Source organism: Vombatus ursinus, unplaced genomic scaffold, assembly GCF_900497805.2.
Source record: "Vombatus ursinus unplaced genomic scaffold, bare-nosed wombat genome assembly UNPS02014786.1, whole genome shotgun sequence".
In the NCBI taxonomy this organism is placed as follows: Eukaryota; Metazoa; Chordata; class Mammalia; order Diprotodontia; family Vombatidae; genus Vombatus; species Vombatus ursinus.
In genome coordinates this window covers 31,678,817-31,692,174 of record NW_020954564.1, presented here as the reverse complement: position 1 = coordinate 31,692,174, position 13,358 = coordinate 31,678,817, and the positions used below count along the sequence as shown (strand labels likewise).

The window sequence follows — 13,358 nt, the reverse complement described above, 5'->3', positions numbered from 1 at the left end:
ATGCTAGGAAGGTTTTTTGAAAAGGACACTCTTTTTAAAGTTGCTTTTTTTTGTTTGTTTATTTGTCCTAAGAGGAAAATATCTATTTCTTACTGTTCAGAGGGCAAGCAATCTGCAACCAGGTACAACCTTGGAATGGGAATCAAAACTACCTCCCTAAAAGGGTCTGTAAAGCAGCTTTGATTGTCATTCCTTAGTGGAAACAACTTGCCTTTGACACCTGTGACAATGCTGTGGTCATAAATATTGAAATCTGCTTTTTCCATTTTGCCTCCTTTTCTTTGAAAGATGGTTCACAAACAGTTTCTAATCCCAAACCATAGATGCACATGCTTTCTCAGGCTACTTTGCCTTTTGACCAAGAAAGGATCTCTTTCAATTGACTTCCAGTTCTAGGCACCTCCTACCTCCAGATATCCCTCTTCTTCTTCTTCTTTTTTTAAAAATATTTTTATTTATTTTGTTAAATATTTCCCGATTAGTTTTCCATGACTGCACATGTATAACCTATATCAAATTACCTGCCGTTTCAGGGAGGGGAAGGGAAGGAAGGAAAGGGAGAGAATTTGTAACTCAAAATTTTAAAAAAAAGTATGTTAAAAATTGTTTTTTCATGTAGTTGGAAAAAAATAAAATATTAAAACATCCCTGAAACCCACCCTTCCCTTAATTTCACGTTAAAAATATATTTCCCAATTACATGTAAAATTTTTTTTTAACATTCATTTTTAAAAATTTTGAGTTACAAATTCTCTTCCTCCCACAACTCTCCCCTCCTTGAGAAGGCAAGCAGTATGTGAGATATTCTTGACATCCACTTTAATGGCTGCCACAGCCTCACACACCCCAAAGAAAAGGTGCTCATCCTCCTCCTTGGTGCTGTTGTGGAGGTGGTAGGATTTAAAGAACTGCTGCCCTGGGCCCTCCTACTGATCTTTTGATTCCTGGCTGTGTGACCTTGGGCAAGTAACTTCTCCTGACTGGGCCTCACTTTCTTATATCATAAAAAGATGTGTTTGCACAAGATGATTTCTTGCTTTTCTTCACACAAGACACTCTATGCCTTGTCTCCTTGCCTTGTAGGCTGTCCTGTGTGCCCAGAACTCATTCTTTCCTCATCTCCCTTTTACCATCTCTAGTTTTCTTACAAGGCCAGCTTAATCTCCATTCTACTTGAGGCTTTTCTTTATTCTCCCATTTGCTAGTGCCTTCCTCTTCCAAAGTTAGCTTGTATTTATTTTGTATATATTTGGAGATGCTCTAGAGATTGTAAATTCCTTGAAGGCAGGGATTGTTTTATTTTTGGTTTTGTATTAGGACATCTAGCTGGGAGGACTTGTTGATTCTTTGATTACTAATCAAATCACAGTGGCTTTGTTTGTTTTACTATTTGATGTGATAAAACAGCAGAACTGGCTTAATAGAATTTGTTGATTCTTCACTTGGCTTTCTTTGTTTTACTATCTAATGTGCTAAAACAGCTGGTTTTACTGATGAAGAAACTGAGGCAAACAGGTTAGTGACTTGCCCAGAGTCATACAGCTAGCTAGTAAGTGTCTGGGATTACATTTGAACTCAGGTCTTCCTGACTTCCTGCCCAGAACTCCATCCAAGGAGCTATGTAGCTGCCCCAATATTACATCACATCAACATTCTATATATAATGATATGACATATAATATTAACATTTGTTGAATTTGACATTATTCAAGCGCCCTTCTAGCTCTGAACTGCTCCGTCTATGACTGTTTTAAGACAGATAATTCTTTAAGCCGCTTTTATTCAATCGTCAGAGCCACACCTTGTGCTCCAGGGTGAGAATTCTGGGCTGGTCCACGGCTGCACCGAGGTCGGGATCTCATTGGCTGCTGTGAGCCACGTGTCTTCCCCCCTCCCCAGCCTTGTTCCCGCCCCCTGCGCCCTTGCTTCGGCTCAGAGAGCCCTGAGGCTCCGCCCCCGTAGTGGCTCTTTTTCTCCCTCTCCTCCTTCTTCCCCTCCCAGAAGCCGGCCGGGCGGGGTGACGCACTATTACGTCTCGGCGTTGGGGAAAGGAGGGGTGCGTATAAGGTCATCGCGCGGGCGGGGTCGGGCGGTTTGAACAAGACCTAGACGGAACTGGGGGGCCGGCGAGATAGGATACGAGGCGCCTCGAGAAGCCGGTGAGGAGTGGATGACGGGGATGCGGGGCGGGGGCGCGGCCTGGGCCGGGCGGTAGAAGCCCAGGAAGGCGGGTGCCTGAGTTGCGGAGCGGGAACCGGAGAAGGCGGGAGCCGCGGCCTGTGGGGGCTCCAGTCGGCTCCGCGGGAGAAGCCTGTGAAGGGGGAAGTGGGGGAGGGGTCGGGCCGTGACCCTGCGAGTGCGCGTGCGCAGGGGTGTCTGTGCGGGGAGCGTGAATGGGGAGGGGATGAAGGGGAGGAAGGTGCCTTGGCCGGAAGTTGGGGTCGCACTGCGGCGTGCGAGGGGTGTAAGGAGGGGGTATTTTCGAAGGGAAGGAGAATTGGGAGGAAGACATGAATTCGGGGTTAGAGGACTGGGATGGGTTGTGTAGAAGTGGGGTGGTGCCAATAGCCGGAGCAGAATGGCTTTGAGAGATGGGGAAATGGCGGGGAAGGGGGTGGGGGAAAGATGGGAGGCGAATCAGGGAAGGGATTTTCCCTGTAGGAAATCTTTGTAGCATAGCTGTAGGAAGCATGTGCTGGTGAGCTATGCTATGTAGAATGGTAGGAAATACTCCTGGTAGGTCAAATGATTGGAAATAGAATCATAGAATATCGGCGTTGGAATAATCTCAGAGGCCATACCTGGTCAAGCATACCCTTCCATTACATATCTGATGAGTGGTCATCTACCTTTTTCTTGAAGACAGTAGGTGAGGGAGAAGCCATTACTATGAGAGACAGCCCATTCCATGTTTAGATTGTTTCAGTTATTGGGAAGTTTTTTCCTGTATGAATCCTGAATCTGCCTTAGCAACTTTTACCAATGATTGTATCTACTTCTGCCCGGTGGGATCAAACTTGCAGCCTTTCAAATGTTCGAACACGGTTTTTGGTTTTTTTTTCCAGGCAATTGGGGTTAAGTGACTTGCCCAGGGTCAAACATCGAACACAGTTATTGTGGCTTCCCCCAGTATTCTCTTCTCCAAGGCTAAATATCCACATTTCCTGCAGTTGAGTCTCTTTTGGCATGAACTCACGGTCCATTACCACCCCTTCTCAATATTCTCTTGCTTGTCAGTACTCTTATTAAAACGTGGTGCGTGGAACTGAACACAAAACTTCAGATGTACTCTTACCAGCGCATTGTACAGGGGGACTGTCACTACCACTACCTCAGTTCTGTACACCGAGCTTTTAATTAGCATTTTTGCTTGACTCCGTGTTGTTGCCTCATTGAGTTTGTAGTCCCAGTTACACATCGAAGAGATAGTAGGACGTTGCTCTGGTGAAAGGGAGTTTATTTGCTGGGGTATGGAGAGTCAATACTAGAGGTTAAGACAGGAACAGGAAGCATGAGACACGATCCTGTTTTGCTGTGCTAGACTTGGGTGGGTAGGGACTGCCCCAGGAGGCTAAATGATTGGAATTACTTGTGGGGGGAGGGGCTGTGGTGATGGGCACACATGATTTTAAAGTGGAAAGGATTTAACAGATGATCTAGTCTACAGATCTTAACCTAGGATCCTTGAAGTTGTTTGAAGAAGTGCTTGTGTATGTGTGTGTTATGTGGAGAGATACATACATAGATATATAGCTAGATATAGATAATGTTTCAATACAATTGGTTTCCATGGCAAAGGATTACTAAGAACTATTTTATATGTTTAAAAACATTCTTAGAAAGAGTCCATAATCTGGCTTCATCAGAATGCCAGAGGCAGAGTCCATGACACACAAAAAGTTAAGAATTCCTGGTAAACCAACCAACCACCTCATTTTACAGATGAGAAAAATGGGACCCAGGGAGTATAAGGAACTTGACACAGGTCACACTGCTGGTGAGAATCAGATATTATTTTCCCCAGGTGCCCTGACTCCGTATTGTCATTTTGCTTTTTCAGCTACATGGCAGCTTTGAGGCTTAGGATAAGGGTCAGGGGGTGGGTGAGGAAGTCACATGATAGGTTGGACTTGTGCTCTGTAGGGACTGAATAGGGACTATGCCAGGGAGGACAGATGATTGGAATTACATGTGGGGGAGTATCTGGATTTGACGACTAGCTCCTAATAACTATGCTACACTTTAGAGGTAAGGAAGCATTTTTGTAGCCATACCATTTGATCTTTATGTTTATCTTATGTATGTTTATCTTATGTAGTAGGTAATATAAGTAAACATGATAATAGTGGAAAAGATTACTGATCTTGGAGTCAAAAGATCTAGTTTCAAGTTTTGCTCACTCTTAAAACCTTTAACTGACATATGACCCTGGACAAATCACTTAAGGTCTCTAAGACTATGTTTCTCACTTTATAAAGCAGGGATAATATTTGTATTACTTACCTCAGAGGGTTCTTTATACGATTATAGATTTAGAGCTGAATGAACCTCAGGAGTAATTTAATCTTGACCTCTTTCATTTTACAGATGAGGTAACTTAGACCCAGAAAGGTAAAGTGACTTGCTCACAGTCTCAAAGGTGACAAAGCTGGACTTTAAACTTAGGTTCTCTGACTAAGCTACAGCACTCATTCTACTGTACTGCATTTTATAAACTGTTCTACTGCAAAATAAGGATATTAATACTTAAACTACCTATCCCTTTTTAGGAAAGTAATTTTGTTTTCCCCACTTTACAGATAAAGAAAGTGAATCTAATAGAAATGACAAAGTCCTGTAACTGGCAGAGGCAGGGCAGAAATCCAGGTCATCAATCATATTTAAGCCTTCTCACCAACATATTTAGGATATTGATAGAATACTTGAATATTTAATTTGTGTATACAGGAGATATACATTCAGTGGTTGTCTATTCTGTACTGTGGGTGGCTTAATTATTACTATACACTAATGAAAGGATTTGAAATCGTAAGAAGATGGAAGGCTATTTAAATATACTCAGTTGCATATTGGAATGCATATGATTAGGACTCCATCTGCTTAGATTTTAAGCTTGCGTGACACACATTATGAATCATACATGTTGCACACTTGAGCTATGCAAATAAGAATATATCCTTCTCCAGGCTAGAGACGGTGGCTTCACTTTCATTTGTATCTGCTCATAAACCTATGAAGTATGCTGCGTATTCTATGTACCTGACAGTTTTTGACTTTTGTTCAATCATACACAGAGATGTAGGTATAGGTTTTGATCAGGATTGGCTTTGTGAGCCAAGACATGGGATTTTCCTTTCTGAGTTCAACAGTAAATAGATAAACACTTGCCAACTTGCCTTTTATGAGCTTTGCACTGCATACTAGACCTTGAATGAGAAATAGAGATAAATAAGACCTAGTTCTTGCTTTTAAGGAACTTGCAGACTAATAAGGGTGGTCAGATGTGGACAAAGATAAGCCTAATGTGAATTGGCATATGGTAAATCTAAAAAAGTAGTAAGTGCTGTGAGAAAAATGTTTAGCTATTCACAAATTTTTCTTCACATTTCTATTCCTTATCTGAATTGTTTCTCTATTAATTAGTTTTGTCATGGAATGACAACCTGCATTATTGGGGAGGAAAATGACTATTTTTAATTATAATAGTAGTAACAGTAATAAAAATTCAAAATAATAAGTTAGTAACATTTCTAGTGTGTGTGAAGGTATAAAAAGCCTTCCCTCAAGGATACGCAGGAAGGTAGGTAGTATAAATATAATCACGTCTATTTTATAGATAAGGAAATTGAGGCTCTGGAGAGGTTAAGTGAATTAGTTGTCTGTGATCACACAGCTATTAAGTATCTAAGGCAAAATTAAATCCAGGCATTTTGACTGCAGATTCGATATTTATACTATGCTGAATTGCTTCTTAAATAATTTATTTTCAGAAATTGATGTTTTAGATTCTGTTCTGGTTTACAGTTGCCATCTCTATGGTGACTGTTGAGTGACTAGCTCCTAATTAACTTTCCAACACATCATGTTGTTTACATGTAGCTGATACTTAGAGTACAGTCACCACGCTAGTTTGAATATTCTAAATTAAACTTGCATACTGTGGGTTGCTTTGGCCAAAAAATACATCACTTGGTGGCCAGCCTACTGGTTGTCAGCCTTTCTGTACTTCTTTAGGTCCATATTCAGAAAGCACATGCAGTCTATTCTGAAAACTATACACAAGGCTTTTCCTGCATGGTTTAACCTGATAACTTAAGCTACGGTGATATAACCTACAAAAACCCAGGGTTCCTTCCTCGCCATCATAAATAAAACTTTGGTTGAGTGCTCAGTAAATGCTCATGTTGGTGATACTCTGTTTAGATAAAGTTGATATGGTCATAGTATTCTGGGTCTTCAGTTGTATAGTTGCCATTAGAGTTTTCATATGAAGTCTGGATTGACATTTTTTTTCTTTTTTTTTCTCCCAATTTTTAAACATTTCTATTTAAAGTTTTGAGTTCCATATTCTATCCCTCCCTTCCTTCTTTCCCTCCCTGAGATGGTAAGCCATTAGATATAGGTTATACGTGTGCAGTTATGTAAAACATTTCCATGTTAGTTGCTTTGCACAAGAAGACGGAATAAAAGGAAAAAAATGAAAGAAGGTGAAAAATAGCATGCCACTTGTCTGTATTCAATCATTATCAGTTCTTTCTCTGGAGGCTGATTGTATGCTTTGTCATTAGTCCTTTGGGTTTGTGTTGGATCATTGTGTTACTGAGAATAACTAAGTCATTCATGGTTCTTCACTGAACAGTATTGCTGTTACTGTGTGCAATGTTGTCCTGGTTCTGTTCACTTCACTATGTATCAGTTCATGTAAGTCTTTACAGGTTTTTCTGAAATCATCCTGCTTGTCATTTCTCATAGTACAATAATATTCCATTACAATTATATACCACAGCTTGTTTAGCCATTCCCCAAATGATAGGCATCCCTTCGATTTCCAATTCTTAACTACTGCAAAAAGAGCTGCTGTAAATATTTTTGTACAAATAGGTCCTTTTCTCTTTTTTTTGGATGACATTTTCTTTAGGTTTTTACTGTTTGAGTAGAAAACGTTAGATATTTTCGTATGTTCACCAATTTCAATTCATGAAACCTTTAATCATCCTTTTCTTCATTGTCTGCTGGAAGTTTAGAGTTATAAATCCACCACATCAAAATGTAATTCCCTTAAATTGATTGGCCCTGTGTGATTCATTTCAGGTTATAAAAAAGCAATTTGAAGCATAACAGTAGAGTGGAAATACAGCTGTTTTTGGTGTCAGAACACTTGGTTTCAAATTCCAGGTTTGCCACCCATTACTTGTGTGAACTTGAGCAAATTACTTTACTTTTCTGGGTCTCAGTTTCTTCATTTGTAAAAATAAGGAATTTTCATTATACATCAGATCTAAATTTGCGAGTCTATGATTCTTGTGCTGGATATTAGCTATTCATGGGTAGTAGGAATCTGATTAGACTCTTAAGAAGTAGTGCCAAGCCAATTGTTCATTGGGATCCAGTTATCAAGGTCTCAGTTGAATGGTTTAGTCCAGGGATGGGAACCCTGAAGCCTCCAGGCCACATGCTGCCCTGCAAGTCCTCAACTTCAGCCCTTTGACTGAATCCAAGCTTCACAGCACAAATCCCCTTAATAAAAGGATTTGTTCTGTAAAACTTGGACTCAGTTAAAAAGCCGCTCCCAAGGACCTAGAAGGCCACATATGGCCTGGAGGCTGCAGGTTCCCTACCCCTGGTTTAGTCAGTCCTTATTGTGAGCAAGCCACATTGTGGAACATTTTCCAGCAGATTTTCTGACAGGTGTGTTTACGATACTGTGAAACTTTCTTTTTTCTTCCCCATATTATAGAAGATGGCAGTTAACGTGTATTCAACTTCAGTAACTAGTGATAATTTGAGTCGACATGATATGCTGGCCTGGATCAATGAATCTCTGCAGTTGACCTTGACAAAGATTGAACACTTATGTTCAGGTAAGAAAGACATTAATAGAATAGTTTTGTAGATCGTGAACAAATCTTAAATTGACTAGTATGGAGCGAGTACCTCAGTTTGGTATTTGTCTCCAAAATTCTACACACAATAAGAATACTTTTTCTTGTAGCTCCATCAAGTGTTAACATCCTGTAATGAGTGCTTCCCAACTGTAAACCTGTGATTCTGTGATTTTTTTTCCCCACTTCTGTTAGTTTCTCTTCAGACGTAAACTCTGAAATTTGTTTTCCTGTGTAGACTCTCTTAGTCTTGGTGGTGATTGTACATTGCCCCAAAGAGTGTAGCAGTGATATTCTAAAATTATACTGTTTGACCTCCCAAATAAAATAAGTCATTAAAATTTTTTTGTATTTTATTTAAAGTTGACTAATTGTGCTACTGTTGTAGTTTTATATTAATTCAAACTCTGAAGTTTAGGTTTTCCTCTTTTTTTGGTTAAAAGAGCTTAAGGACAATGTTAGAATCCTATTTAAGCATTTGAATGGGTTTAATAACCATCTTTTTTTAGAAGTTTGAGTTTAGGCCTGTCAGTGATATAGAAAGTGTCAGTGTCATAATATTCAAGGCTCTAGTGCATATAGGATACAAGATAAGTTACAGGTATCTCTTTTTTTTTTCCGATTATATTACCTTCATGCTGTGGAGTGGAGGATCAAAACTCCTCAGTCTCTCTTTAATCCCTTTACCATCTCTTAGTTTGGTTTAAGTAGGCTAATGTCCTTAAGTTTGAAGATGATTTAGTTTACTTTACTACCTTATATAGGAAACCCTTGATAGATCCTTCAGCTTAGAGAGATATCTAGACTACATGCCTTCCAGAACCATAGGTTATATTTATTCAAGGCTATATAAAACATTGAATAAAATTTGATCTATCATATGCTTCATTTTGTTAGTGCTGTGAAATGATTGCCTAGTATACTGCAAACTCTGACACAACTTATCTTGCTTATCATGGAACAGTTGAGATACTAGCAGAGTTATGGTCATTCCATACCCCGTACACCTAGAAAATGTTCTGTTGAAAACATTAGTTCCTATTTCTTAAGTTCATTACAAATATTTACTAGGTTTGTTACTTCACGTCAGTAATACCGTAGGTGCTCTATTCCTATAGCCAAGTAATTCCTCTGGTTGGCTTTCAGAGAGGTGTCAGCAGTTTCATCTTTCAACTTTGGGTTTCTTCAAAGCTTCTTCTGCTGTGGATTCCCGAGAAGAGTTTTTCCCTGGCTTTATTCTTCTCAATACACTATAGTCATTTAATTTTTATCCATTTCTGTTATATTGATAGGGCCAAGTCATGAGCAGGGAATATCTTTTCAAATATGTATCTCCCTTTATTTATGTTTTTAAAATTGATGTCTTTTGTTTGTCTCTCACCTTAATTTTAGAACATGTCTCTCCCTCTTCCCTTACCCAGTGATCTATTTCTTGTAACGATGATTAAAAAAAAGGGGGAGGAGGGATGTTGACCATATTTGCTAATATATGTAGTATCTTGTTGCTATAGTGTCTTATCCTTTTAGCTCTTTTTCAGGGCCAAACTTGTATAATTATACAGCATTCAGTTAATTTTTTTGGTTCTATTTTGTTAACGTTGTTTTGGTTGTTGTTGATACTGTTTTCCTGGTTGTACTTACTCTACTTTGCCTTAGTAAGTCTTATTATATATAATTTTTTTTTTAATTTTGGAGATGGTCTGCCAGCCTTGTCCTGGAGGGGAGTACATTTTAGATCTGTGAAGTATGTAAAAATTGGTAATAATTCTAATACTTCTTTTAACCATGTTTAAAATGTAAATTTTCTCTAAATTCAGAGCATTAACATTTATGCTCTCAATTGAAGTTTCTAAACAGACTTTAATTTATAAGTAGTCATTTCACTTTATGAAGGCTGAGATGTGTTCTCCATTTTGGAATGCTTAGAAAGTTTTGCTGTGTTTTATGGTAATTTTTAGAAAATTAGATCCGTGTTACGGGTATGGCACCATATAATGATAAGACACAGGGTTTCCCCAAAAGAATCATTCTGCTAAAGGACTAAAGGCTAAAGTTTGCCTATAAATAGGCATAAGTGAAATATTAGGGAAAACTAGTGAATTGAATGATTTCTAGTGCCTAAGTGATATCACTGTGGAATCACAGCTATATATCTTTAAGATTTCAAAGATAAGTATAAATTCAAGGAAACTCAATTCTTCCCCCAAATAAAAGCTGTCAGTACTAGGTTCAGACTCCTCTGTTGAAAAGAAAAGCATATGAATGACAGGGGACCTTTTGTGGGTTTTGTTGGTGAGTTAAGCATTTGAGTGTTGACAGCATTCAAACCTAAACTTAACTCTGGTTGGTTCAGAGGGAGGCCTCTCTGAAAACACCAATGAACATAGATAACTTCCACTCATTTCTTCTCACCAGATAAGATATGAAGAGGGAAGGAGGAGAGGATAAGTTGCAGTAACATAGTTGGCAAGTTTAGTGTTCATATTACATTCCACAGTTTCCCAGTTGTCATATTTTAGAGAGTGTCATCAGAAAATCCTGTTAATGAAATGGATTTTTGTGAGGAATTTGAAGGGTAAAGGGTAGGTACTGGAAAATTGATTTCTGATACCACCTTTTACTTATTTACTTTATTCTAAACCTAGTTAACCATAAACAAAAATATATGTTTTATATACATGGGTGTTCTATCTATATGTGTGTATACACGTGTGTATGTGTATATGTGTGTGTATACACACATATTGGCATTTGTGTGTATATACAAAAGCAAGTTTGAAAAATGATTGTGTAGAAAATCGTAAATATCTACCTGGCACCAAATTTTAGATGCTGGATTCTCGTTGCTTTTTATAGATCTTGGTCTTCCACCTCCACTAAGCCTTTCTACTTTCTGCTCATCTTTATTTTGATGATTCTGGAAAATTTCTAGCTCTTTCCCAAATGATGAGGAACAAGATCTGGTTTACTTCATGACCATGTGTCATGGAGGAATGTTTGTTTTCTCTAGGCAGATCTGGGGCCTCTGATCTCACCTGCCAATTTCAGAAGAAGACTCGACTGTGATATCAAGCCTTAGGGAGTCAATTCTGTTTTTGTTCATGTATTAATTTCCTTCCTGTTAGAATTGCATTGTTGATAATTCAAAGGCTGTATGACTTTATGCATAGAGGGCTGATCTGGTAGTCAGGGTTCAAGTACTGCTTCTGATGCTAGCTATGTGACCAAGGGCAAGTGATTTAATCTCTCAGTCTGACAGATCTGCCTTGATAGAAAGAATTCTCATACTGGAAGTCCCCACAGAAACTAATGAAATCGTAGATCTGGATCTTTTTTTTTTTTTTTTTTTTTTTAAGGAGGGTGTTTCCAAGAGTATTTCCAACTTTTAATCTGGTCTCCTGCTTTGTGATTCCAATTCTGTGTGACTGTCCCCCCCCTTCAGTCATCATAAATTAAATATATCAAAATCCTAACAGCATCTTCTCCCCTAATTTGCTCCTCCTTCCTTTCCCTATTCTGTTTTCCAGGCTAGAAATCTTAGTTATTTTTTTCTTTCTTCTCTTTTATTTCCCATATTTAGTCTTGTCAATAATTCTTTTGAAATCTATCCTGTTGTTTTGTTTCCATTTTCATTGGTAGTACCTTAATTCAGTTACTCATTTTCCATGTCTGGATTACTAAAAAATCCTCTAAGTAGTTTCCATCTTTCTAGTCTTTTCCTCTTTATATTCTCATTTGATAGTGGTATTAAAAGTTTTCTTAAAATATCATTCTAAGTTTCAGTTCCTTTATGGAACTAGTTAACCATTTCCATCTTATAAGGGTTAAACAGTGTGGGTTAGTTGGGTGGTTTCCAACCTTTTGACTGTGGAGTTATCTCAAAGGGACTGTGCATTCATTTGTATAACCTTGCCATTTTGTAGATTGAATAAATGTCATGCATTTGTATGTATTAGTATTTTTGATATGTATAAATACTGTTATATAGTAAAATCCATGTACATTTAAACATATTGCCGAATCCATGGTATTATTTTTTGTCATGCGTTTTCTCAACCAACAGAAATAATTAATATGATTACAGTTACTGTCATTGGGGGAAATGGGTGAGAAATTCTTATAAAGTTAAATAGAAATCCTCATATTTGAACAGCTTGCGGACCCCTGGTATGGGAAAGCATATTGTACTAGCAGTCTGGAGACCTGAGTTTTGTAGTTCTGGCACTTAGGTCCTATGTAATTGAGGGTTTCAGTCAGGGAAGATTTCATAACATTTCAGGGCCTAAGTTTTTTTATTATTATGAATATTGGACTAGATAACTTCTAAGACTAACATTTTACCCCCTGTCTCCTTAAGCAGTTGTTTTCTGATAGCTTAAAATATGATTTGTTGGTTATTTTAGTTTTGTATGTTTTGTAGTTTTGTAGACTGTACTTGGACCATGAATTAATTTATACACACACATACATACATACATACATACATACATATGTATATAGTTATAAAAAATGAAATAACAGATGTATTTGAGAATATTATGCTGTCATTTATAAGTGCCTCTATACTTTAACTTTATTTCAGTTTGTGTTCTCTTTGACATTTGTATTGATACACCATAATTTTAGTAGTTCAAAAATGTGATTTGTCTTTCTTTTGATCTCTCCTTTTGTGTTCTTAGGCTTTTAACTACTTTGCATATGGTAGATGCTTGCCCAGTAAGTATTTTTGGAGGCGGCTAGGTAGAGCAGTGGATAAAGCACTGGGCCTGAAGTCAGGAATATCTGGTTCAAATTTGCTTTCAGACACTTACTGGCTGTGTGGCCCTGGGCAAGTCACTTAACCTCTGTTTGCTTTAGTTTCCTCAGCTGTAAAATGAGAATAATAATAATAATAGCACCTACCTCTCAGGGTTTGTTGTGAGGATCAAATGAGATAAATATTTATAAAGTGCTTAGCACAATGCCTGGCATATAGTAGGCACTATATAAATACTTATTCCTTTTCCTGCCTTCCCTCCTGGTTTGTTTCAGTAGTTCTCAACGTTTTTGTATAGAAAGAACATCACTGACCTCACTCTTCAGACAGTAGATTTAGAATTTCACATTTAGATAATGAGATGTTCATTTAGAGGAGAAGGCAGGTGGAACAGTAATTAAAACCCTGGGCCTGGAGGCAGAAAGACCAGAATTCACATTTGGCCTCAGGCACTTAACTAGCTGTGTGACCCTGGGCAAGTTATTTCACTTCAATTTCCT

General features: G+C 38.1%; 1 protein-coding gene across 3 annotated transcripts in view; it reads left to right on the top strand.

The window, feature by feature from the left end:
* The first annotated feature begins 1,986 nt into the window (after window positions 1-1,986).
* Window positions 1,987-13,358, top strand: part of MAPRE1 (microtubule associated protein RP/EB family member 1) — a 29,903-nt gene continuing 18,531 nt past the window's right edge. The window contains exons 1-2 of one of the 3 annotated variants that reach the window (XM_027868100.1): window positions 1,987-2,056; window positions 7,958-8,081. In XM_027868100.1, the coding sequence (XP_027723901.1) occupies window positions 7,961-8,081 (121 nt within the window). In that variant the 5' untranslated portion in view covers window positions 1,987-2,056; window positions 7,958-7,960. The other 2 variants (XM_027868099.1, XM_027868101.1) reach the window with 2 other exon arrangements.